A 26,550-nucleotide genomic window follows, 5' to 3' on the forward strand; every position below is an offset into this window, starting at 1 on the left:
TACGTCCAACCAGAGTTGGCAACCCCTACTGAGGCCCTCAGGAAAGGCTTGGTGACCAGAGGGGGAACGACAATGGGGCCGGAGTGAGAACAACAATTCAATCAGGAGATTGAGAGGAAATATTGAAGTGTAATTAAACTTTACCTTGGCAGCTTACAATCATCTGGAAATACAATATAAACATGTACAGTCACTGAGATTCAACAACACAGACACATCGTACACAACAAATACAAGACACAGCATCTGGTCCCAGTGCTCACTGTCTACCCTTTAATATAATGCTCACTGGTGCAAGAATGAGTTAATCACTAAATGACAGCAGTTTTGACAGTTTTGACGGTTTGTTTATAACCCGGAGGGTGGAGGATGGGCCCACTGGGGGGGGAGAGGGAGAGGGAGAGGGGGAGTAGGGAAGGGGGAGAGAGAGGGGGGTGGAGAGAGGGAGGAGGAGGAGGGAGGGGGGAGAGGTGGGGACTGTCCGAGATAGGTGAGTCCTGATTCTTGGCCTGTTATACTTTTCTGCCTCAGATTTTTTCCCTCTCCTCCCCTGACACGACTCCTGTTCCCCGGGCGATGGCTGCCCTCTGAGCAGCCTGGGCCCAGGCAGTAACTGTTGGCAAGCTGTTCCACCGTGGACGGCATCACAGCTGAGGCCCAATCCTGTCCTCACCTCATATTCACTCACACACATGTAGCATCAGGAGTTACTGGAGGGAGCGATCGGGCGAGGGAGGGAGGGAGTGACTGGGAGGGAGAAGGTGGGAGCGATCGGGAGATGGAGGGAGACAGCGATCGGAGGGGGCTGAGCGATCGGGAGGGGGCTGAGCGATCGGGAGGGGGCTGAGCGATCGGGAGGGGGCTGAGCGATCGGGAGGGGGGCTGAGCCGATCGGGAGGGGGGCTGAGCGATCGGGAGGGGGCTGAGCGATCGGGGAGGGGGCTGAGCGATGTCCCAGCAGTGGTCTGTGGTTTTGATGTGGGTGGTGGGGGAAACTCCTGTCCCTTCAGGCTCCGCATTCAGGTAAATATTTTTAAAATTTACCTGGTTGCTTGTGGCCTGCGGAGGTCCCTTTAAGGACCCGCCGGTCAGGCCCGTGTGTAGATCTGCTTTTTCCGGGTGTTTGTGTGCGAAGGGCCTCACACCTGTTTCAGGCGTGGGGACTGGACACCTCCTTTGGTGCCTGTACCAATATGGCGGGCAGTGCAGTTCCGGCTCAGAATGTGTGCACCTTGCCTGCTATATTGGCGCAGAGTCCTCGAGTTTCGAGGCTGACTATTCTTGAATGCTAATGGTGTGAGAATCACTGAGAATCACATTTAGACTGGTGTTAATTTGGCCACAGGCTGCCCTCCCGTCCTGATCTTTCATCACCCCTCAATGTCCTTCTGGACCAGCCCAGAGCTGTGGTAACGGGCGTTCCGTCTACACCAACACCTGATCCACTTTGCTGTGTATAGCTGCATTGTGTCGGCAGAGTTGGTGCCTCAGATTGTCCGTCCCACCTGAGGGGGTAAATACCCTGCCCGGAGTTGGTCCTGAGGCTCACAGACCGGGGATTGGGATTAAATCACCCTGACAGTCCCGGCCTCTACTCCTCAGGTCACAGGTGAAGGGGGTGGAGACTTGGAGGAACTGAGGCCCACGGGAAAAATCCGTCCCAGGGCCCCGAATAGGACCTTTGACCCCATTGTACGTTGTTAGGGAAAATAAAATAATATACCGGGAACAGAGAGAATCACGGACTGAATCCCCCAAACCCCGGAAATCAGGAGTGAGTCATCGAGGTGAGTAATAAACCACCCTGAGGGAGCGCTGCACTGTCGGGAGGGTCCAGTACTGAGGGAGTGCTGCACTGTCGGAGGGTCAGTACTGAGGGAGCGCCGCACTGTCGGAGGGTCAGTACTGAGGGAGCGCTGCACTGTCGGAGGGTCAGTACTGAGGGAGTGTTGCACTGTCGGAGGGTCAGTAGTGAGGGAGTGTTGCACTGTCGGAGGGTCAGTACTGAGGGGGCGCTGCACTGTCGGAGGGTCAGTACTGAGGGAGCGCTGCACTGTCCGAGGGTCAGTACTGAGGGAGTGCTGCACTGTCGGAGGGTCAGTACTGAGGGAGTGTTGCACTGTCGGAGGGTCAGTAGTGAGGGAGTGTTGCACTGTCGGAGGGTCAGTAGTGAGGGAGTGTTGCACTGTCGGAGGGTCAGTACTGAGGGAGCGCTGCACTGTCCCGAGGGTCAGTACTGAGGGAGTGCTGCACTGTCGGAGGGTCAGTACTGAGGGAGTGTTGGCACTGTCGGAGGGTCAGTAGTGAGGGAGTGTTGCACTGTCGGAGGGTCAGTACTGAGGGAGCGCTGCACTGTCCGAGGGTCAGTACTGAGGGAGTGCTGCACTGTCGGAGGTGCCGTCTTTCGGATGAGATGTTAAACCGAGGCCCCCGTCTGCCCCTCTCTGGTGGATGTAAAAGATCCCGCTATTTTGAAGAAGAGCAGGGGGAGTTCTCCCCGGTGTCCCTGAGGCCAATATTTATCCCTCAACCAACATCTAAAACAGATTATCTGTTCATTATCACATTGCTGTTTGTGGGATCTTGCTGTTACATGGACAACTCAAAAGTACTTGATTGGCTGTAAAGCACTTTGGGATTTCCTGAGGTTGTGAAAGGTGCTGGAGAAATGCAATTTCATTGGTTCGTGTGAGCACGAGGTGAACTGGTTAAAATGAGATGGAGGAGAGGACGGTTAATGATAGAAAAGATTGAATTGATCGAGAGTTGCTTCTCCCTGAAGCTGTACCTCTCTCCGAGTACACTCACAATAAAATACCCACTGTAATCCTCTGCCCTCTCCCCCTCTCCTCTCTGCCCTGCCCTCTCTTCCCTCTCTCCCTCTCTGCCCTCTCTTCCCTCTCTCCCTCTCTCCCCTCTCTCCCTCTCTGCCCTCTCTCCCTCTCCCTGCCCTCTCTGCCCTCTCTCCCTCTCTGCCCCTCTCTCTGCCCTCTCTCCCTCTCTGCCCTCTCTGCCCTCTCTGCCCTCTCGCCCTCTCTGCCTCTCTCGCCCTCTCTGCCCTCTCTCCCTCTCTGCCCTCTCTCCCTCTCTGCCTCTCTCCCTCTCTGCCCTCTCTCCCTCTCTGCCCCTCTCTGCCCTCTCTCCCTCTCTGCCCTCTCTCCCTCTCCTCCCCTCTCTGCCCTCTCTCCCTCTCTCCCTCTCTGCCCTCTCTCCCTCTCTCCCCTCTCTCCCTCTCTGCCCTCTCTCCCTCTCTGCCCTCTCTGCCCTCTCTCCCTCTCCTCCCTCTCTGCCCTCTCTCCCTCTCTCCCTCTCTGCCCTCTCTCCCTCTCTCCCTCTCTGCCCTCTCTCCCTCTCTGCCCTCTCTCCCCTCTCTGCCCTCTCTCCCTCTTTGCCCTCTCTCCCTCTCTCCCTCTCTGCCCCTCTCTCCCTCTCCGCCCTCTCTGCCCTCTCTCCCTCTCTCCCTCTCTGCCCTCTCTGCCCTCTCTCCCTCTCTCCCTCTCTGCCCTCTCTCCCTCTCCTGCCCTCTCTGCCCTCTCTCCCTCTCTGCCCTCTCTGCCCTCTCTCCCTCTCCTCCCTCTCTGCCCTCTCTCCCTCTCGCCCTCTCTGCCCTCTCTCCCTCTCTGCCCTCTCTCCCTCTCTGCCCTCTCTGCCCTCTCTCCCTCTCCTCCCTCTCTGCCCTCTCTCCCTCTCTCCCTCTCTGCCCTCTCTCCCTCTCTCCCTCTCTGCCCTCTCTCCCTCTCTGCCCTCTCTCCCCTCTCTGCCCTCTCTCCCTCTTTGCCCTCTCTCCCTCTCTCCCTCTCTGCCCTCTCTCCCTCTCTGCCCTCTCTCCCTCTCTGCCCTCTCTCCCCTCTCTCCCTCTCTGCCCTCTCTCCCTCTCTGCCCTCTCTGCCCTCTCTGCCCTCTCTCCCTCTCTGCCCTCTCTCCCTCTCTGCCCTCTCTGCCCTCTCTCCCTCTCTGCCCTCTCTCCCTCTCTGCCCTCTCTGCCCTCTCTCCCTCTCTGCCCTCTCTGCCCTCTCTCATTCTTCCCTCTCTGCCCTCTCTCCCTCTCCTCCCTCTCTGCCCTCTCTCCCCTCTCTCCCTCTCTGCCCTCTCTCCCTCTCTCCCCTCTCTGCCCTCTCTCCCTCTCTGCCCTCTCTCCCTCTCTGCCCTCTCTCACTCTCTGCCCTCTCTGCCCCTCTCTCCCTCTCTGCCCTCTCTGCCCTCTCTCCCTCTCCTCCCTCTCTCCCTCTCTCCCTCTCTGCCCTCTCTCCCTCTCTGCCCTCTCTCCCTCTCTGCCCTCTCTGCCCTCTCTCATTCTTCCCTCTCTGCCCTCTCTCCCTCTCCTCCCTCTCTGCCCTCTCTCCCTCTCCTCCCTCTCTGCCCTCTCTCCCTCTCCCTCTCTGCCCTCTCTCCCTCTCTGCCCTCTCTCCCTCTCTGCCCTCTCTCACTCTCTGCCCTCTCTGCCCTCTCTCCCTCTCTGCCCTCTCTGCCCTCTCTCCCTCTCCTCCCTCTCTCCCTCTCTCCCTCTCTGCCCTCTCTCCCTCTCTGCCCTCTCTCCCTCTCTGCCCTCTCTCCCTCTCCTCCCTCTCTCCCTCTCTGCCCTCTCTCCCTCTCTCCCTCTCTGCCCTCTCTCCCTCTCTGCCCTCTCTCCCTCTCTGCCCTCTCTCCCTCTTTGCCCTCTCTCCCTCTCTCCCTCTCTCCCTCTCTGCCCTCTCTCCCTCTCTGCCCTCTCTCCCTCTCTGCCCTCTCTCCCTCTCTGCCCCTCTCTGCCCTCTCTGCCCTCTCTGCCCTCTCTCCCTCTCTGCCCTCTCTCCCTCTCTGCCCTCTCTGCCCTCTCTCCCCTCTCTGCCCTCTCTGCCCTCTCTCCCTCTCTGCCCTCTCTGCCCTCTCTGCCCTCTCTCACTCTTCCCTCTCTGCCCTCTCTCCCTCTCCTCCCTCTCTGCCCTCTCTCCCTCTCTGCCCTCTCTCCCTCTCTGCCCTCTCTCCCTCTCTGCCCTCTCTGCCCTCTCTACTCTCTCTCCCTCTCTCCCTCTCTGCCCTCTCTACTCTCTCTCCCTCTCTCCCTCTCTGCCCTCTCTGCCCTCTCTACTCTCTCTCCCTCTCTCCCTCTCTGCCCTCTCTACTCTCTCTCCCTCTCTCCCTCTCTGCCCTCTCTGCCCTCTCTACTCTCTCTCCCTCTCTCCCTCTCCTCCCTCTCTGCCCTCTCTCCCTCTCTGCCCTCTCTCCCTCTCCTCCCTCTCTGCCCTCTATGCCCTCTCTCCCTCTCTCCCACTCTGCCCTCTCTCCCTCTCTGTCCTCTCTGCCCTCTCTCCCTCTCTCCCACTCTCCCTCTCTCCCACTCTGCCCTCTCTCCCTCTCTCCCACTCTCCCTCTCTGCCCTCTCTCCCTCTCTCCCACTCTGCCCTCTCTCCCTCTCTCCACTCTCCCTCTCTCTCCCACTCTCCCTCTGCCCTCTCTCCCTCTCTCCCACTCTCCCTCTCTCCCACTCTCCCTCTCTCCCACTCTCCCCTCTCTCTCCCACTCTCCCTCTGCCCTCTCTCCCTCTCTGCCCTCTCTCCCTCTCTCCCACTCTCCCTCTCTCTCCCTCTCTCCCTCTCTCCCACTCTCCCTCTCTCTCCCACTCTCCCTCTCTCCTCTCTCCCACTCTCCCTCTCTCCCTCTCTCCCACTCTCCCTCTGCCCTCTCTGCCCTCTCTCCCTCTCTCCCACTCTCCCTCTCTCTCCCACTCTCCCTCTCTCCCTCTCTCCCACTCTCCCTCTCTCCCTCTCTCCCACTCTCCCTCTGCCCTCTCTGCCCTCTCTCCCTCTCTCCCACTCTCCCTCTCTCTCCCTCTCTCCCTCTCTGTCCTCTCTCCCTCTCTCCCACTCTCTCTCTCCCTCTCTCCCTCTGTCCCACTCTCCCTCTCTGCCCTCGCACCCTCACACTGCTCCAATGAAGCTCAACGGAAGCTCGAGAAACAGCGCCCCGGGCACTAAATTGGGCCGTGTAGCGCCTGTTGTTTTGGCGTTACGCGGCCTCCACAACATCCAAGATGGCGTCTTAGCTGCACACGCATGTTTTCAGCGTGACGTGTGCCAGACGCCATCTTGGTATTGGGGTTAACGCAGGCGCAAATACCGAACACCAGCAGCGTGTAAAGTAGGGAGAAAATGTGTGCAATCAGTGTGCAACGCTGATTTAAAGTGATAGACACCATTTTCGACCTTAACGCTCAACTCAACGCACAGTCTTATCCCCGACCATCTGAACGTGTCTTACAGTGCCTGAAGGACCCCCCTACCAGAGCTATTTAAAGGGGCCATGCAGGCGTTTCAGGTCAGTTGCTGGATTATTGTTTCTGGCTGCTGGAGGAGTAGGAAGTGTTTTTTGAAGCTCTGTATTCTTACTGAGAGTTCCTACACTACTTTTGAGAGTGGTTTGGCAGGTACTGCCTTACGGGTCGGACAGTTACAACTGTGGTTGAACAACATTCCTGCCCAACCATGGGCGGTCTGCTCGGGCTCCCGCTGGGCATTGAGCATGACTGGGAGCATGCAGAGAGGCCACGCCCAGCAGGTCAAGCTGTGAGGAGACGGAGGACGAGGAGGCGCAGGGCACTGAGCACGAGGCCTTACCCTATAAGGCCCTTCCGGGACCAATTCTCTTACCTCAACATGACCGAGGAGGATTGCATCCAACGCCTGAGGTTCACCAAGGAAGCCGTCACCAAGATCTGTCAACTGGTGCGGCCACAACTGCAGCCTCAGAGAGCAGGGCGAGGACAGCATTGCCCTGTGGCTGTGAAGATCACCGTGGCGCTGGATTTCTACGGCTCAGGAGCATTTCAGGCCTCTGTGGGCTACATGTGCAACATCTCACAGTGTGCAGTGCCCTGCTGCATAAGGGAGGTCACAGCTGCACTGTACCAGATGAGGAACAGGTTCATCACCTTCCCTCTCGACAGAGACAAGCAGAACGAGCGAGCACGGGGGTTCGCCCGCATTGCTGGCTTCCCCATGGTGCAGGGTGCCATGGACTGCCCACATATTGCCCTGCGTGCCCCGCACATCAACTCGTCTGTCTTCGTCAACCGAGGGGCTTCCACTCCCTCAACAGTGGCAAGGGCTCTGCGTGCTCGCCTGATCCGTGCCCGCTATCAATAATGTCAAATAGATCCCCCAACTCACCAACAGTCCTACACTCCCCACCTCTCCCCTCCCACAAGACAATCAAATCCCCCTCAGCTCATCGCACAAATTAAAAACCACCACCAAATGCAAATTCAAACTCTCATTTCTCAATGAATAAACTAAACTATGGAAAACATAACAAACTATTCCCCCTTGTACATTCCCTCAGTGCCTGTTGTCCGTGTGTCTTTACCTATCCCAGTGCTCCTATGAGGTGCATCCCCAGTGACTGGAGCATGGGTGGTGGGAGGCTGCTGGCCTTCAATGGAGGATCGTGCAGATGGCCTTGGAGGACGACCTCGAGCAGCTCTGGGCCGGGAGGGCCCGGCTTCAGACTGCACCATCTCAGCCTGGGCTGCAGCAGTCTGGCCTGGCTGGCCGATAGGCAACAACAGGGGCACTGGCGGAGTGGCAGGGGTGAGAGCAGGAATGAGGACAGCAGGTCCGACTGCCATGGCGCCACTGTCACTCTCCCGGGCGGCGCCTCAGCAATCCTGGTAATCGGCTGGAGAACGGATTGCTGGAGTGCTGTGACGCCCTGGAATTCCCCGTTCCACAGTGGTCCCCCAGAGCCACAATAGCAGCAGTCTGAGCTTCCATTGCTGCAGTCTGAGCTTCCATTGCTGCAGTCTGAGTTTCCATTGCTGCAGTCTGAGCAGCAACCATAGCTTGCAGACCTTTGATGACATCGGTTTGTGCTGCAATGGGAAGCTGTGGACATTGGCCATCAGACGCTGCATCATGGTGGGTTTCCACAGGTGCGCTGATGGAGGTGACCCACCCGTTCCATGTGGGTAAGGATGGGCTCCAAGCTCTGTGCAAAGCCCTGTGCCAAGTTGGAGCTGGACTCCTCCAGGGCCCCTTCTCATTGTGCGCAAGTTTCTGGCAGGCTTTCCAGTGCCACAAGCATTTGTTGGTGTACGCCCATCAGCCGTCTTCTGTAGCCTGGCCCATCAAAGTCCTCATCTGACTCCTCTGCAGTAGAAACTAGTGAGTGACCTCGCCCTCCGGTGAGCTGGCCCCTGTGATATCCGCTCCCCCCGCCCCGGCCCCTGTGGTATCCGCTCCCCCCGCCCCCGCCCCTGTGATATCCGCTCCCCCCGCCCCGGCTCCTGCCCACTTGTGCTCGGTGTCTCACCGTGTGCCGATCCCTCCTCTAACCTAACCTCGAAAGGACGCGCAGTATCAGTCTCTGAGCTGGTGGAAGCAAGTGTCAGATCGAGTGACAGTGCGGCTTCAGTGTCCCCCTCCCCGTCCTCTCCCTCCTCCTCCTCCCCTCCTCCTCCTCCTCCTCGGGTGCTGTCATGTGTTCTTGGGTATCTGAAATGACAAAGGGAAACAGGTTGAGTTGTGAAGTGGGGAGAGGAGCAAGTAAGACGTGTGTGCTGACAGCATCTTCAGCACGTGAGTCAGAAAAAATTATGGGAGGAGGGAGATGTGGGAAAGGAGGAGGAGGATTAGCTATGCAGAGACCCCCTTCATCGGGGGTCTCTGCATAGCTAATCCTCCTCGGTGTGTGGTCATGGCTGCAGCGACGGCCCATCCAATGATCGGCAGCACTGTCTCCACTAGGGGGGTGAGGACAGTGTGTCAGTGAGTATCCTGCAAGGTGTGTGGGTGATGTGCCTGTTGTGGTCGAATAGCTGCGAGTCTGTGTGACCTGTGAGTGGTGGTTGTGTGGCCTGCAAGTGTGGTACTATGTGCGGGTGAGGTGCAGCATGCCGAGTGCAGCATTGCGTATGGGTGGGCAGTGATTGTTGGTGGGTGGGTGACAGGGAGTGTGATGTGTGGAGCAGTGGGGCAGTTGGTAGGATGTTCCACTTGACACTTGCGTTCACTCACCTTGACCACTCGTGTCAAATCATTGAACTCCTTGTGGCACTGTACCCATGTGCATGGTGCCATGCTCCTGGCGTTAACTTCCTGCACCACAGCCTGACAATGCCTGCGGGGATGCAGTCTGGAGAGACTCCTGCCGCTCTGCGGGCAATTAGGGATGGGCAATAAGTGCCGGCCTCACCAGTGACGCCCACATCCCATAAACGAATAAAAAAAAATGTTGGCCCTCCTTTCATTCACCTCTTCCACCGGGGCCTCCATTGCATCATCGGAGAAGTGTGGGGCCCTCTCTCGCGCCAGTCCTGCTATCCTCTCGGCCATCTTCTCCCCCTCCTAGTGAATTGTGCATGTCCCTTTAAGAGATGCACCTTCACCTTTAAGAGGTGCAGGCTGCCGATGACGAGCCCCATCTCCTCCTCCATGCTAATTAGCATATCTCCTTGCAGCCTCCTAGCAGCGCGGGTTGCACGGAGATATGCTAATTAGCGGGCGGGACGAGGCTCGTGTGCGGCCCGAGCCGGGGGCCATCGGGCGTGGGGTACGAGCCCATCACGCTACCTGCACCCAAAAATGGTCCTTATCCCATTTCTCCCCCCTCATCTTTCAATTAGGCATTTTACAACCTTCAGCACTCAACATTTATTTCAAAAACTTTTGATCTTAATCACTGCTCCCATTTTCTCTTGGACGGCAGCACGGGGAGTGGGGGAGGGGTGGGCTGGTACATGGGGGGTGATCCTCTATGGGTACACGGGGGGGGGTGATCCTCTATGGGTACACGGGGGGGGGGTGATCCTATGTGGGTACACGGGGGGGGGGTGATCCTATGTGGGTACACGGCGAGCGGGGTGGGGGTGGGGGTGGGGTCCGCACCCCTGGGTCCTGCCCACCTTTCTCCACCACATTCCCAGGCCCCGGGAACGTCTCCTCTTTGCCAGTTTCTCCAATCCTTCCCCCCCTCGGCTATTCTGATATCATTTCACTCCTCCGGGCCCATCTTTTGTTTCTATACTTGTTAAATCTCTTAACATCTCCCAGTTCTGATGAAAGGTCATTGACGTGTAACGTTGACTCTCTCTCTCTCTCTCTACAGACGCTGTCTGACCCGCTGAGACTTTCCAGCAGGTTCAGTTTTTATTTCAGATTTCCAGCTCCTGTGGTACTTTGCTTTTGATGAAATACCCATCATCCACAGCACAGTCACATCGCTGCTTTCCTGAGTGTCTGCGGGGGATGGAGGGATTAAAACTGATCTTTTAATCCCAATCGTTTGTTTGTTTTTGAAGATTTATGCAATAAATAAATGTAATGGAGTTTAACCGACCTCCCGTGGCATTGCTCGCCTGTAGTCTGGGGGCTGCAGCAATGCGGTAACATCTGGCCTTTCACTTCACTGACCATTTCAGGCCACTGCTCAGGGACCCGCAGTGGGGGTGTGGTCTGAACAGGTACTGAGGTCAATTGGAGCTGAAGTTGATATTTAGAGGGGGGAAGTTTGTGGATTGCCGGATGCTTGTAAATCTCCTGATTGGATCAGAAATAAACAAAACAGAATAGTTTTCTTTCTTTTGTTTCAAAACTTTGGACAGTTTGGAGGCAGGCTTATGGAATGTGACCTGTTTAGTGTGACATGTAGATTGTTCCACGTAGAGTGTGACATCTGTAGTGTGACATCTGTAGTGTGACACCTGGAGTGTGACATCTGTAGTGTGACATCTGGAGTGTGACACCTGGAGTGTGACATCTGTAGTGTGACACCTGGAGTGTGACATCTGTAGTGTGACACCTGGAGTGTGACATCTGTAGTGTGACATCTGTAGTGTGACACCTGGAGTGTGACATCTGTAGTGTGACATCTGGAGTGTGACACCTGGAGTGTGACACCTGGAGTGTGACACCTGGAGTGTGACACCTGGAGTGTAACATGTGGATTGTGAATGCATTTCAAGGGGTCTTATTCTCTCTTTTAAGTAAAGTGCTGGATTCCCATCACATGAGGTTGGGAGACAGAATCTCAGGATTGGTCGAGGTTTAACCAGCCCTGGATTCATCACTTTGGTCTGGCCTTGGTTGAGACACTCACTGGACTCCCTGCAGCGACGCACTCCATTGGGAGGATGGGAGAGAGGATCAATACAGAGGACCACTGACATTCTGCACACCTGTGAACCCTCCTGGAAAATCATGGAGACGCCCATAAAGAGCTCTGGTTATCGGGAGCATGGCCTCCTGGTTGGAGGAAGATGTGTTTGGGGAATTGAGGAGGAAACGGCAGAAGGGAATTCAGGAGAAACTTCTTTACCCAGAGAGTGGTGAGAATGTGGAACTCACTCCCACAAGGAGTAGTCGAGGTGAATAGTGTAGATACATTTTAGGAGAAGCTGGATAAACACATGAGGGAGAAAGGAATAGAAGGATATGCTGATAGGGTGAGATGAAGTAGGGAGGGAGGAGGCTCGTGTGGAGCATAAACCAGCATAGACCAGTTGGGCCGAATGGCCTGTTTCTGTGCTGTAAATTCGATGTAATTCGATGAAAGGAGAATAAAATGGAGGCAAATAGGTAACAATCTCCTTGGTCAAGACATGGAAACCCTCAGGTTACGAGAGGTGGATTGCCTAGTGAGGGTGTGACACGCACACAGAGATAACCCAATCTATTGCTTTTCCTGGTCTCTGGTAAAGTTTGTCCTGATTATTCTGCCCCCTTACATTAGCTGACTTGTGTTGGATTTGATACAATTCAGGTTACATCGAATTACATAGAATGTAGAGCACAGAAACAGGCCATTCGGCCCAACGGGTCCATGCCAGTGTTTATGCTCCACACGAGCCTCCTCCCTCCCTACTTCATCTCACCCTATCAGCATATCCTTCTATTCCTTTCTCCCTCATGTGTTTACCTGACTTCCCCTTAAATGTATCTACACTATTCACCTCAACTACTCCTTGAAGGAGCGAGTTCCACATTCTCACCACTCTCTGGGTAAAGAAGTTTCTCCTGAATTCCCTATTGGATTTATTACTGACTATCTGATATTTATGGCCCCTAGTTCTGGTCTCCCCCACAAGTGGAAAAATTTTCCCTACATCTACCCTATCAAACCTCTTCATAATCTTAGGTTGGGTTTAGAGTTGGGGTGTGCAGCCCTTGACTGTGCAATGGACCAAAATGTGTCCCTTTTTTAACTCTTGGGATTGTTTTTATAACTTTAGTCTTCAAAAGCAGTCACATCTGCATGATATGTCACCCACATGTAAAAAGGACGTTAAAACTGCTTGTTCTCCATTTAGGGTTTGGCCCAAGAGCTGAGATTCAATTGTTGTTTTTTATACCTCAGTACAATGGAACAAAGTGTTAAACAATTATTGCACCGATAGTCTTTACAGATGGTGCGGTGTTTTGTTGCTGAACAGTCTCAGTCTCTTTAGAAACGGGTTAAGTTGAGTCACTCTTTGACTGCCTCAGTCAGACAGCGATCAGTGGCATCGCTGCAATCCAGCTTTAATTTGCGAGTCTTTCTGGAGTCGACCCATGAGTTGTGTATGATTGTCCCACTGGGGGCAGGGTCCACCTGCAGGACAGACACCACCCTCTTCTTCATCTTGTTCTTGAGGACTTTGCGGAGTTTCTGCCTGGTGAAGGCGTACAGGAGCGGGTGAAAGATGGTGGTCCCATAGGCCATTGTTAGGAAGCAGATCCTCAGCTTCACCAACCAGTCACTTGGTCCCAGGCACAAAATGAGAAGGTTGATGATGGAAATCGGTGCCCAGCAGACTATGAATGTTGAGATGATTATCAGAGACATCCTAAAGACTCGTCTCTGCCTTTCCCGCCTGTCGCGATGGCGTCTCACGGCTCGGCGGAGCGCGATGATGACTGAAACCGAGGCCTGAACTCCCAACGGTGGATTGGGACCCACTGGGCCCGAGGTCAGCCTTTTGGTCTCGTACTGGCTGCTGAGAGAGGTCGCTGATTTCTTCTTCTTCTTCTTCTTGTTTTTGTTTATGTTTTTGCGCTTCTGGTTTCGCGTGAAGTGCGATCCGATTCTGATGTTCAGAGCTTGGAGTATTCTAGAGTAAGTGACGAGCATGACGGTCACCGCCACAAAGAAGGTGGGGATCTGGATGAAGAGGTGGTAGTACATGCCCAGCTCCCTGTGGTACTCATTGGCACTCACGCAAAGCAGAGTTCGGTTCTGCCAGGCGGTACTCTGGAGAGGGTCACCGAAGAACTCCACCTCGATGAAGGGAATGAAAAATACCATCAGCGACACCACCCAGACCGAGGTAAGCAGCAGGATGGTCCTGCTGGGGGTCAAGACCCTGTTGGCCGGTCTCACGGAGATGTCGTATCTGTCCAGGCTGATCACCAGGACGTTGACAGCAGTGGCGATACTGGTGAAGGTGACGCACGCTTCGTGGAAGCAGCAGATCAGGGCGATGTCACTCTCCAGCGGAATGAGGACAATGACGATGGTGAAGGGGACGCAGACGAGGCAGATGATGATGTCCAGGATATGGAGGTTCATGGTGACGATATTGCTGACTGAATCCACCAGGTTAGATTGCATGCAGTATAGGATCAGCACGGTGAGGTTACTGCTGAATCCCAGGACAATCTCCAGCATTAGAAAGCTGGTCAGGGAGACCTGGAAGCTCACTGGGTATGGGACATACCATCCCTCATTCAGGGCAGATCCATCTGTCGTCTCCAGCACAGTCTCGTAATTATCCAATTCCATGGTTTCGTCCATCCTGGTGTATCAGCATAATCCCAGAAATGGCAACGGCAGTCGTTTCACCTGAAACAGACGGGAAGGAGAGATAACAACTTCAACCGGAAAAGGTCCAACTTCCTCTTTAACCCCTTACATGATTTTATTTTTAGTAATTCCCTCCCCCTCCGCCCCTTCTCCTGAAGACACCGAGGGTTAAATTGGACATGGGGCAGGGAGGCCAATCGGATCACCCGCCCAATGATCAGTTCTGCCGCCGTCAAAAGGACTGAATTTCGGACGTGTGGGATAACGGGCGGCAAATGCTGTTTGGAACTGTTTTGCATCCCCACCCCCCGTGTCCAGTGTCCCCACCCCCCGTGTCCAGTGTCCCCACCCCCCGTGTCCAGTGTCCCCACCCCCCGTGTCCAGTGTCCCCACCCCCCGTGTCCACCCCCCCCCACCCCCCGTGTCCAGTGTCCACACCCCTGTGTCCAGCGTCCCCACCCCCCGTGTCCAGTGTCCACCCCCCCGTGTCCAGTGTCCACCCCCCCGTGTCCAGTGTCCACCCCCCCGTGTCCAGTGTCCACCCCCCCGTGTCCAGTGTCCACCCCCCCGTGTCCAGTGTCCACCCCCCCCGTGTCCAGTGTCCACCCCCCGTGTCCAGTGTCTCTACCCCCGTGTCCAGTGTCCACCCCCCCGTGTCCAGTGTCCCCACCCCCGTGTCCAGTGTCCCCACCCCCCGTGTCCAGTGTCCACACCCCCGTGTCCAGTGTCCCCACCCCCCGTGTCCAGTGTCCCCACCCCCCGTGTCCAGTGTCCCCACCCCCCGTGTCCAGCGTCCACCCCCCGTGTCCAGTGTCCCCACCCCCCGTGTCCAGTGTCCCCACCCCCCGTGTCCAGTGTCCCCACCCCCCGTGTCCAGTGTCCACACCCCCGTGTCCAGTGTCCACACCCCCGTGTCCAGTGTCCCCACCCCCCGTGTCCAGCATCCCCCCCCCCCACTGACTCTCGATGGGGCAAATCCCACAGGTCCCACAATCAAGTTACGTTCTCCACCTGTGAATCCAGACAGTGAGTGTTGGGCAGATACCAAATGGGTCTTTCCCCTCCTTTCAAGACCAGCGGAGACCTGAAAGTGAGACGTCCAGTCACTGTCTGTTGGGAGGGACACAGTATAAGGATCGAGATGCTTGGGTTAGTGTTTGGCAGCTGATAGGCTGCAGAGAGAGTGGGAGCTGGCTCTAAAACTCGTGCAAATCACACTTCAGCTCAATCAAATGTGTCGACAGATTCCCTCGGAGAAATGATTCGAAATTCGTAAATCCTCACAGTGTGGAATGTTTCCAATGAACAAAACCCGCGGCACTCCCTGAACGACCGAACAGGAGCAGAGTAAACCCATCGGTGGGGTCTCAATCGCCCACTCCCTCAAACATCTGTCCAATTCTCCATCAACATATTCCCACACTCCCCAAATCCACAGTCCATCCCCCCTCCCCATGTAATGTGCTTAGACTCACACAGTCTGAACACCTTGCCTGAGCAATGGGCCCTTTCTAGGGTCTGTGGACTCCGAGGTGGGGGGGTTTAACCCACCCCCTGCCCAGCGGGAAGAGGGCGAAGGGTGGGGGCAGCCTTTAGAACGGAACATTCTGCCTTACTGCTCCTCTCGAGAGTCTGTGACTCTCCTCCAGACTGATCAGGCTCCCACTTTGGGAAAGTATTTCGCACATCAGCAGATTAGAAGAGGAGGGGCCCCGGATCTCCCAATAGGGAGGGGGCTGTGCCCACTCATCAACTATCAGGAACAAACAGGGGCTCAGGATCGTCAAAAAACACCTCCTGCCAGTTCACCCCTTGTACTTAGATCAAGAAAGAGGCTGCGGCAGGGGGTAGGAGGGGCTGTTAGTCTAGACGAGGGGGTAGGAGGAGGTGTTAGTCTAGACGAGGGGGTAGGAGGAGGTGTTAGTCTAGACGAGGGGGTAGGAGGAGGTGTTAGTCTAGACGAGGGGTAGGAGGGGCTGTTAGTCTAGACGAGGGGGTAGGAGGAGGTGTTAGTCTAGACGAGGGGTAGGAGGGGCTGTTAGTGTAGACGAGGGGCAGGAGGAGCTGTTAGTGTAGACGAGGGAGTAGGAGCGGCTGTTAGTCTAGACGAGGGAGTAGGAGAGGCTGTTAGTCTAGACGAGGGAGTAGGAGGAGCTGTTAGTCTAGACGAGGGGTAGGATGAACTGTTAGTGTAGATGAGGGGATAGGAGAGGCTGTTAGTCTAGACGAGGGTAGGAGAGGCTGTTAGTGTAGACGAGGGAGTAGGAGCGGCTGTTAGTCCAGACGAGGGAGTAGGAGAGGCTGTTAGTCTAGACGAGGGAGTAGGAGGAGCTGTTAGTCTAGACGAGGGTTAGGAGGGGCTGTTAGTGTAGATGAGGGGTAGGAGAGGCTGTTAGTCTAGACGAGGGTAGGAGAGGCTGTTAGTGTAGACGCGGGGATAGGAGGAGCTGTTAGTCTAGACGAGGGGATAGGAGGAGCTGTTAGTGTAGTTGAGGGGATATGAGAGGCTGTTAGTCTAGACGAGGGGGTAGGAGGAGCTGTTAGTGTAGATGAGGGGTAGGAGAGGCTGTTAGTCTAGACGAGGGGTAGGAGGAGCTGTTAGTGTAGACGAGGGATGGGAGGAGCTGTTAGTCTAGACGATGGGTCGGAGGAGCTGTTAGTCTAGACGAGGGGTAGGAGAAGCTGTTAGTCTAAACGAGGGGTAGGAGGGGCTGTTAGTGTAGACGAGGGAGTAGGAGCGGCTGTTAGTCTAGACGAGCGAGTAGGAGAGGCTGTTACTCTAGACGAGGGAGTAGGAGAGGCTGTTAGTGTAGACGAGGGAGTAGGAGCGGCTGTTAGTCTAGACGAGCGAGTAGGAGAGGCTGTTACTCTAGACGAGGGAGTAGGAGCGGCTGTTAGTCTAGACGAGCGAGTAGGAGAGGCTGTTACTCTAGACGAGGGAGTAGGAGCGGCTGTTAGTCTAGACGAGGGAGTAGGAGAGGCTGTTAGTCTAGACGAGGGAGTAGGAGGAGCTGTTAGTCTAGACGAAGGGTAGGAGGGGCTGTTAGTGTAGATCAGGGGTAGGAGAGGCTGTTAGTCTAGACGAGGGGTAGGAGGAGCTGTTAGTCTAGACGAGGGGTAGGAGGGGCTGTTAGTCTAGACGAGGGGTAGGAGAGGCTGTTAGTGTAGACGAGGGGTAGGAGAGGCTGTTAGTCTAGACGAGGGGTAGGAGGAGCTGTTAGTCTAGACGAGGGGTAGAAGGGGCTGTTAGTCTAGACGAGGGGTAGGAGGAGCTGTTAGTCTAGATGAGGGGTAGGAGGAGCTGTTAGTCTAGACGAGGGGTAGGATAGGCTGTTGGTGTAGACGAGGGGTAGGAGGATTGTTAGTCTAGACGAGGGGTAGGAGAGGCTGTTAGTGTAGACGAGGGGTAGGAGAGGCTGTTAGTCTAGACGAGGGGTAGGTGAGGCTGTTAGTCTAGACGAGGGGTAGGAGAGGCTGTTAGTGTAGACGAGGGGATAGGAGGAGCTGTTAGTCTAGACGAGGGGATAGTAGGAGCTGTTAGTGTAGATGAGGGGATATGAGAGGCTGTTAGTCTAGACGAGGGGGTAGGAGGAGCTGTTAGTGTAGATGAGGGGTAGGAGAGGCTGTTAGTCTAGACGAGGGGTAGGAGGAGCTGTTAGTGTAGACGAGGGGTGGGAGGAGCTGTTAGTCTAGATGATGGGTAGGAGGAGCTGTTAGTCTAGACGAGGGGTAGGAGGGGCTGTTAGTGTAGACGAGGGAGTAGGAGCGGCTGTTAGTCTAGACGAGGGAGTAGGAGAGGCTGTTAGTCTAGACGAGGGAGTAGGAGAGGCTGTTAGTGTAGACGAGGGAGTAGGAGCGGCTGTTAGTCTAGACGAGGGAGTAGGAGAGGCTGTTAGTCTAGATGAGGGAGTAGGAGGAGCTGTTAGTCTAGACGAGGGGTAGGAGGGGCTGTTAGTGTAGATGAGGGGTAGGAGAGGCTGTTAGTCTAGACGAGGGAGTAGGAGGGGCTGTTAGTGTAGATGAGGGGTAGGAGAGGCTGTTAGTGTAGACGAGGGAGTAGGAGCGGCTGTTAGTCTAGACGAGGGAGTGGGAGGGGCTGTTAGTGTAGATGAGGGGTAGGAGAGGCTGTTAGTCTAGACGAGGGGTAGGAGGAGCTGTTAGTGTAGACGAGGGGTAGGAGGGGCTGTTAGTCTAGACGAGGGGTAGGAGGAGCTGTTAGTCTAGACGAGGGGTAGAAGGGGCTGTTAGTCTAGACGAGGTGTAGGAGGAGCTGTTAGTCTGGACGAGGGGTAGGAGGAGCTGTTAGTCTAGACGAGGGGTAGGAGAGGCTGTTGGTGTAGACGAGGGGTAGGAGGAGCTGTTAGTCTAGACGAGGGGTAGGAGAGGCTGTTAGTGTAGACGAGGGGTAGGAGAGGCTGTTAGTCTAGACGAGGGGTAGGTGAGGCTGTTAGTCTAGACGAGGGAGTAGGAGGAGGTGTTAGTCTAGACGAGGGGTAGGAGGGGCTGTTAGTCTACACGAGGGAGTAGGAGAGGCTGTTAGTGTAGACGAGGGGTAGGAGCGGCTGTTAGTCTAGACGAGGGAGTAGGAGGAGCTGTTAGTATAGACGAGGGGTAGGAGGGGCTGTTAATCTAGACGAGGGGTAGGAGGAGCTGTTAGTCTAGACGAGGGGTAGAAGGGGCTGTTAGTCTAGACGAGGGGTAGGAGAGGCTGTTGGTGTAGACGAGGGGTAGGAGGAGCTGTTAGTCTAGACGAGGGAGTAGGAGAGGCTGTTAGTGTAGACGAGGGGTAGGAGCGGCTGTTAGTCTAGACGAGGGAGTAGGAGGGGCTGTTAGTGTAGATGAGGGGTAGGAGAGGCTGTTAGTCTAGACGAGGGGTAGGAGGAGCTGTTAGTCTAGACGAGGGGTAGGAGGGGCTGTTAGTCGAGACGAGGGGTAGAAGGGGCTGTTAGTCTAGACGAGGGGTAGGAGGAGCTGTTAGTCTAGACGAGGGGTAGGAGAGGCTGTTGGTGTAGACAAGGGGTAGGAGGAGCTGTTAGTCTAGACGAGGGGTAGGAGAGGCTGTTAGTGTAGACGAGGGGTAGGAGAGGCTGTTAGTGTAGACGAGGGGTAGGAGCGGCTGTTAGTCTAGACGAGGGAGTAGGAGGGGCTGTTAGTGTAGATGAGGGGTAGGAGAGGCTGTTAGTCTAGACGAGGGGTAGGAGGAGCTGTTAGTCTCGACGAGGGGTAGGAGAGGCTGTTAGTGTAGACGAGGGGTAGGAGAGGCTGTTAGTCTAGACGAGGGGTAGGTGAGGCTGTTAGTCTAGACAAGGGAGTAGGAGGGGCTGTTAGTGTAGACAAGGGAGTAGGAGAGGCTGTTACTCTAGACGAGGGGTAGGAGAGGCTGTTAGTCTAGACAAGGGAGTAGGAGGGGCTGTTAGTGTAGACGAGGGAGTAGGAGAGGCTGTTAGTGTAGACGAGGGAGTAGGAGAGGCTGTTAGTCTAGACGAGGGAGTAGGAGAGGCTGTTAGTCTAGACGAGGGAGTAGGAGAGGCTGTTAGTCTAGATGAGGGGTAGGAGAGGCTGTTAGTCTAGACGAGGGGCAGGAGAGGCTGTTAATCTAGACGAGGGAGTAGGAGGAGGTGTTAGAGTAGACGAGGGGTAGGAGGGGCTGTTAGTCTAGACGAGGGGTAGGAGGGGCTGTTGGTGTAGATGAGGGAGCAGGAGAGGCTGTTAGTGCAGATGAGGCATAGGAGAGGCTGTTAGTCTAGACGAGGGAGTAGGAGAGGCTGTTAGTCTAGACGAGGGAGTAGGAGAGGCTGTTAGTCTAGACGAGGGAGTAGGAGAGGCTGTTAGTCTAGACGAGGGAGTAGGAGAGGCTGTTAATCTAGACGAGGGAGTAGGAGGAGGTGTTAGTCTAGACGAGGGGTAGGAGGGGCTGTTAGTGTAGATGAGGGAGCAGGAGAGGCTGTTAGTCTAGACGAGGGAGTAGGAGAGGCTGTTAGTCTAGACGAGGGAGTAGGAGGGGCTGTTAGTGTAGATGAGGGGTAGGAGAGGCTGTTAGTCTAGACGAGGGAGTAGGAGAGGCTGTTAGTCTAGACGAGGGAGTAGGAGGGGCTGTTAGTGTAGATGAGGGGTAGGAGAGGCTGTTAGTCTAGACGAGGGAGTAGGAGGGGCTGTTAGTGTAGATGAGGGAGTAGGAGGGGCTGTTAGTCTAGACGAGGGAGTAGGAGCGGCTGTTAGTCTAGACGAGGGAGTAGGAGGGGCTGTTAGTCTAGACGAGGGGTAGAAGGGGCTGTTAGTCTAGACGAGGGGTAGAGGAGCTGTTAGTCTAGACGAGGGGTAGGAGGAGCTGTTAGTCTAGACGAGGGGTAGGAGAGGCTGTTGGTGCAGACGAGGGGTAGGAGGAGCTGTTAGTCTAGACGAGGGGTAGGAGGGGCTGTTAGTGTAGATGAATGGTAGGAGAGGCTGTTACTCTAGACGAGGGGTAGGAGGAGCTGTTAGTCTAGACGAGGGGTAGGAGGGGCTGTTAGTGTAGACGAGGGGTAGGAGAGGCTGTTAGTCTAGACGAGGGGTAGGAGGAGCTGTTAGTCTAGACGAGGGGTAGAAGGGGCTGTTAGTCTAGACGAGGGGTAGAGGAGCTGTTAGTCTAGACGAGGGGTAGGAGGAGCTGTTAGTCTAGACGAGGGGTAGGAGAGGCTGTTGGTGCAGACGAGGGGTAGGAGGAGCTGTTAGTCTAGACGAGGGGTAGGAGAGGCTGTTAGTGTAGACGAGGGGTAGGAGAGGCTGTTAGTCTAGACGAGGGGTAGCTGAGGCTGTTAGTCTAGACGAGGGAGTAGGAGGAGGTGTTAGTCTAGACGATGGGTAGGAGGGGCTCTTAGTCTAGACGAGGGAGTAGGAGAGGCTGTTAGTGTAGACGAGGGGTAGGAGCGGCTGTTAGTCTAGACGAGGGAGTAGGAGGGGCTGTTAGTGTAGATGAGGGGTAGGAGAGGCTGTTAGTCCAGACGAGGGGTAGGTGAGGCTGTTAGTCTAGACGAGGGAGTAGGAGGAGGTGTTAGTCTAGACGAGGGGTAGGAGGGGCTGTTAGTCTAGACGAGGGAGTAGGAGAGGCTGTTAGTGTAGACGAGGGGTAGGAGGAGCTGTTAGTCTAGACGAGGGGTAGAAGGAGCTGTTAGTCTAGACGAGGGAGTAGGAGGGGCTGTTAGTGTAGACGAGGGGTAGGAGAGGCTGTTAGTCTAGACGAGGGGTAGGAGGAGCTGTTAGTCTAGACGAGGGGTAGAAGGGGCTGTTAGTCTAGACGAGGGGTAGGAGGAGCTGTTAGTCTAGACAAGGGGTAGGAGGAGCTGTTAGTCTAGACGAGGGGTAGGAGAGGCTGTTGGTGTAGACGAGGGGTAGGAGGAGCTGTTAGTCTAGACGAGGGGTAGGAGAGGCTGTTAGTGTAGACGAGGGGTAGGAGAGGCTGTTAGTCCAGACGAGGGGTAGGTGAGGCTGTTAGTCTAGACGAGGGAGTAGGAGGAGGTGTTAGTCTAGACGAGGGGTAGGAGGGGCTGTTAGTCTAGACGAGGGAGTAGGAGAGGCTGTTAGTGTAGACGAGGGGTAGGAGGAGCTGTTAGTCTAGACGAGGGGTAGGAGAGGCTGTTAGTGTAGACGAGGGGTAGGAGAGGCTGTTAGTCTAGACGAGGGGTAGGAGAGGCTGTTAATCTAGATGAGGGAGTAGGAGAGGCTGTTAGTGTAGACGAGGGAGTAGGAGGGGCTGTTAGTCTAGACGAGGGGTAGGAGGGGCTGTTAGTGTAGATGAGGGAGCAGGAGAGGCTGTTAGTCTAGACGAGGGAGTAGGAGAGGCTGTTAGTGTAGACGAGGGAGTAGGAGCGGCTGTTAGTCTAGACGAGGGAGTAGGAGAGGCTGTTAGTCTAGACGAGGGAGTAGGAGAGGCTGTTAGTGTAGACGAGGGAGTAGGAGCGGCTGTTAGTCTAGACGAGGGAGTAGGAGAGGCTGTTAGTGTAGATGAGGCATAGGAAAGGCTGTTAGTCTAGACGAGGGAGTGGGAGAGGCTGTTAGTGTAGACGAGGGAGTAGGAGGGGCTGTTAGTCTAGACGAGGGAGTAGGAGAGGCTGTTAGTGTAGACGAGGGAGTAGGAGCGGCTGTTAGTCTAGACGAGGGAGTAGGAGAGGCTGTTAGTCTAGACGAGGGAGTAGGAGAGGCTGTTAGTGTAGACGAGGGAGTAGGAGCGGCTGTTAGTCTAGACGAGGGAGTAGGAGAGGCTGTTAGTCTAGATGAGGGAGTAGGAGGAGCTGTTAGTCTAGACGAGGGGTAGGAGGGGCTGTTAGTGTAGATGAGGGGTAGGAGAGGCTGTTAGTCTAGACGAGGGAGTAGGAGGAGCTGTTAGTGTAGACGAGGGGTAGGAGGGGCTGTTAGTCTAGACGAGGGGTAGGAGGAGCTGTTAGTGTAGACGAGGGGTAGGAGGGGCTGTTAGTGTCGATGAGGGAGTAGGAGCGGCTGTTAGTCTAGACGAGGGAGTGGGAGGGGCTGTTAGTGTAGATGAGGGGTAGGAGAGGCTGTTAGTCTAGACGAGGGGTAGGAGGAGCTGTTAGTGTAGACGAGGGGTAGGAGGGGCTGTTGGTCTAGACGAGGGGTAGGAGGAGCTGTTAGTCTAGACGAGGGGTAGAAGGGGCTGTTAGTCTAGATGAGGGGTAGGAGGAGCTGTTAGTCTGGACGAGGGGTAGGAGGAGCTGTTAGTCTAGACGAGGGGTAGGAGAGGCTGTTGGTGTAGACGAGGGGTAGGAGGAGCTGTTAGTCTAGACGAGGGGTAGGAGAGGCTGTTAGTCTAGACGAGGGGTAGGTGAGGCTGTTAGTCTAGACGAGGGAGTAGGAGGAGGTGTTAGTCTAGACGAGGGGTAGGAGGGGCTGTTAGTCTACACGAGGGAGTAGGAGAGGCTGTTAGTGTAGACGAGGGGTAGGAGCGGCTGTTGGTCTAGACGAGTGAGTAGGAGGAGCTGTTAGTATAGACGAGGGGTAGGAGGGGCTGTTAATCTAGACGAGGGGTAGGAGGAGCTGTTAGTCTAGACGAGGGGTAGAAGGGGCTGTTAGTCTAGACGAGGGGTAGGAGAGGCTGTTGGTGTAGACGAGGGGTAGGAGGAGCTGTTAGTCTAGACGAGGGAGTAGGAGAGGCTGTTAGTGTAGACGAGGGGTAGGAGCGGCTGTTAGTCTAGACGAGGGAGTAGGAGGGGCTGTTAGTGTAGATGAGGGGTAGGAGAGGCTGTTAGTCTAGACGAGGGGTAGGAGGAGCTGTTAGTCTAGACGAGGGAGTAGGAGGGGCTGTTAGTGTAGACGAGGGGTAGGAGAGGCTGTTAGTCTAGACGAGGGGTAGGAGGAGCTGTTAGTCTAGACGAGGGGTAGAAGGGGCTGTTAGTCTAGACGAGGGGTAGGAGGAGCTGTTAGTCTAGACAAGGGGTAGGAGGAGCTGTTAGTCTAGACGAGGGGTAGGAGAGGCTGTTAGTCTAGACGAGGGGTAGGTGAGGCTGTTAGTCTAGACGAGGGGTAGGAGGAGCTGTTAGTCTAGACGAGGGGTAGGAGAGGCTGTTGGTGTAGACGAGGGGTAGGAGGAGCTGTTAGTCTCGACGAGGGGTAGGAGAGGCTGTTAGTGTAGACGAGGGGTAGGAGAGGCTGTTAGTCTCGACGAGGGGTAGGTGAGGCTGTTAGTCTAGACAAGGGAGTAGGAGGGGCTGTTAGTGTAGACAAGGGAGTAGGAGAGACTGTTACTCTAGACGAGGGAGTAGGAGCGGCTGTTAGTCTAGACGAGGGAGTAGGAGAGGCTGTTAGTCTAGACGAGGGAGTAGGAGCGGCTGTTAGTCTAGACGAGGGTTAGGAGAGGCTGTTAGTCTAGACGAGGGGCAGGAGAGGCTGTTAGTCTAGACGAGGGGTAGGAGGGGCTGTTAGTGTAGATGAGGGAGCAGGAGAGGCTGTTAGTGCAGATGAGGCATAGGAGAGGCTGTTAGTCTAGACGAGGGAGTGGGAGAGGCTGTTAGTGTAGACGAGGGAGTAGGAGGGGCTGTTAGTGTAGACGAGGGAGTAGGAGCGGCTGTTAGTCTAGACGAGGGAGTAGGAGGGGCTGTTAGTGTAGATGAGGGGTAGGAGAGGCTGTTAGTGTAGACGAGGGAGTAGGAGCGGCTGTTAGTCTAGACGAGGGGTAGGAGAGGCTGTTACTCTAGACGAGGGGTAGGAGGAGCTGTTAGTCTAGACGAGGGGTAGGAGGGGCTGTTAGTGTAGACGAGGGGTAGGAGAGGCTGTTAGTCTAGACGAGGGGTAGGAGGAGCTGTTAGTCTAGACGAGGGGTAGAAGGGGCTGTTAGTCTAGACGAGGGGTAGAGGAGCTGTTAGTCTAGACGAGGGGTAGGAGGAGCTGCTAGTCTAGACGAGGGGTCGGAGAGGCTGTTGGTGCAGACGAGGGGTAGGAGGAGCTGTTAGTCTAGACGAGGGGTAGGAGAGGCTGTTAGTGTAGACGAGGGGTAGGAGAGGCTGTTAGTCTAGACGAGGGGTAGCTGAGGCTGTTAGTCTAGACGAGGGAGTAGGAGGAGGTGTTCGTCTAGACGATGGGTAGGAGGGGCTGTTAGTCTAGACGAGGGAGTAGGAGAGGCTGTTAGTGTAGACGAGGGGTAGGAGCGGCTGTTAGTCTAGACGAGGGAGTAGGAGGGGCTGTTAGTGTAGATGAGGGGTAGGAGAGGCTGTTAGTCTAGACGAGGGGTAGAAGGAGCTGTTAGTCTAGACGAGGGAGTAGGAGGGGCTGTTAGTGTAGACGAGGGGTAGGAGAGGCTGTTAGTCTAGACGAGGGGTAGGAGGAGCTGTTAGTCTAGACGAGGGGTAGAAGGGGCTGTTAGTCTAGACGAGGGGTAGGAGGAGCTGTTCGTCTAGACAAGGGGTAGGAGGAGCTGTTAGTCTAGACGAGGGGTAGGAGAGGCTGTTGGTGTAGACGAGGGGTAGGAGGAGCTGTTAGTCTAGACGAGGGGTAGGAGAGGCTGTTAGTGTAGACGAGGGGTAGGAGAGGCTGTTAGTCCAGACGAGGGGTAGGTGAGGCTGTTAGTCTAGACGAGGGAGTAGGAGGAGGTGTTAGTCTAGACGAGGGGTAGGAGAGGCTGTTAGTGTAGACGAGGGGTAGGAGAGGCTGTTAGTCTAGACGAGGGGTAGGAGAGGCTGTTAATCTAGACGAGGGAGTAGGAGAGGCTGTTAGTGTAGACGAGGGAGTAGGAGCGGCTGTTAGTCTAGACGAGGGAGTAGGAGAGGCTGTTAGTCTAGATGAGGGAGTAGGAGAGGCTGTTAGTGTAGACGAGGGGTAGGAGAGGCTGTTAGTCTAGACGAGGGGTAGGAGGAGGTGTTAGTGTAGACGAGGGGTAGGAGGGGCTGTTAGTCTAGACGAGGGGTAGGAGGGGCTGTTAGTGTAGATGAGGGAGTAGGAGAGGCTGTTAGTGTAGACGAGGGAGTAGGAGCGGCTGTTAGTCTAGACGAGGGAGTAGGAGAGGCTGTTAGTCTAGACGAGGGAGTAGGAGAGGCTGTTAGTCTAGACGAGGGAGTAGGAGAGGCTGTTAGTGTAGACGAGGGAGTAGGAGCGGCTGTTAGTCTAGACGAGGGAGTAGGAGAGGCTGTTAGTCTAGACGAGGGAGTAGGAGAGGCTGTTAGTGTAGACGAGGGAGTAGGAGCGGCTGTTAGTCTAGACGAGGGAGTAGGAGAGGCTGTTAGTCTAGACGAGGGAGTAGGAGAGGCTGTTAGTGTAGACGAGGGAGTAGGAGCGGCTGTTAGTCTAGACGAGGGAGTAGGAGAGGCTGTTAGTCTAGACGAGGGAGTAGGAGAGGCTGTTAGTGTAGACGAGGGAGTAGGAGCGGCTGTTAGTCTAGACGAGGGAGTAGGAGAGGCTGTTCGTCTAGATGAGGGAGTAGGAGGAGCTGTTAGTCTAGACGAGGGGTAGGAGGGGCTGTTAGTGTAGATGAGGGGTAGGAGAGGCTGCTAGTCTAGACGAGGGAGTAGGAGGGGCTGTTAGTGTAGACGAGGGAGTAGGAGCGGCTGTTAGTGTAGACGAGGGAGTAGGAGCGGCTGTTAGTCTAGACGAGGGAGTAGGAGGGGCTGTTAGTGTAGATGAGGGGTAGGAGAGGCTGTTAGTCTAGACGAGGGAGTAGGAGGGGCTGTTAGTGTAGACGAGGGAGTAGGAGAGGCTGTTAGTGTAGACGAGGGAGTAGGAGCGGCTGTTAGTTTAGACGAGGGAGTAGGAGGGGCTGTTAGTGTAGACGAGGGAGTAGGAGAGGCTGTTAGTCTAGACGAGGGGTAGGAGGAGCTGTTAGTCTAGACGAGGGGTAGGAGGGGCTGTTAGTGTAGACGAGGGAGTAGGAGCGGCTGTTAGTCTAGACGAGGGAGTAGGAGGGGCTGTTAGTGTCGACGAGGGAGTAGGAGCGGCTGTTAGTCTAGACGAGGGAGTAGGAGGGGCTGTTAGTGTAGACGAGGGAGTAGGAGAGGCTGTTAGTCTAGACGAGGGAGTAGGAGGGGCTGTTAGTGTAGACGAGGGAGTAGGAGAGGCTGTTAGTCTAGACGAGGGGTAGGAGGAGCTGTTAGTCTAGACGAGGGGTAGGAGGGGCTGTTAGTGTAGACGAGGGAGTAGGAGCGGCTGTTAGTCTAGACGAGGGAGTAGGAGGGGCTGTTAGTGTAGATGAGGGGTCGGAGAGGCTGTTAGTCTAGACGAGGGGTAGGAGGAGCTGTTAGTCTCGACGAGGGGTAGGAGGGGCTGTTAGTGTAGACGAGGGGTAGGAGAGGCTGTTAGTCTAGACGAGGGGTAGGAGGAGCT

The 26,550-nt window shown here is 55.5% G+C and overlaps 1 protein-coding gene across 1 annotated transcript in view; it reads right to left on the minus strand.

The window, feature by feature from the left end:
- Positions 1 to 12,129: 12,129 nt before the first annotated feature.
- The window catches only part of LOC137334360 (G-protein coupled receptor 22-like), a 68,034-nt gene continuing 53,613 nt past the window's right edge, over positions 12,130 to 26,550 (minus strand). Inside the window, exon 2 of the mRNA XM_067999067.1 lies at positions 12,130 to 13,791. Coding sequence (XP_067855168.1) covers positions 12,436 to 13,743 — 1,308 coding nt within the window. The 5' untranslated portion in view covers positions 13,744 to 13,791 and the 3' untranslated portion in view covers positions 12,130 to 12,435. The remainder of the gene's footprint in view (positions 13,792 to 26,550) is intronic.

Source organism: Heptranchias perlo, chromosome 17, assembly GCF_035084215.1.
Source record: "Heptranchias perlo isolate sHepPer1 chromosome 17, sHepPer1.hap1, whole genome shotgun sequence".
NCBI classification, from domain to species: Eukaryota; Metazoa; Chordata; class Chondrichthyes; order Hexanchiformes; family Hexanchidae; genus Heptranchias; species Heptranchias perlo.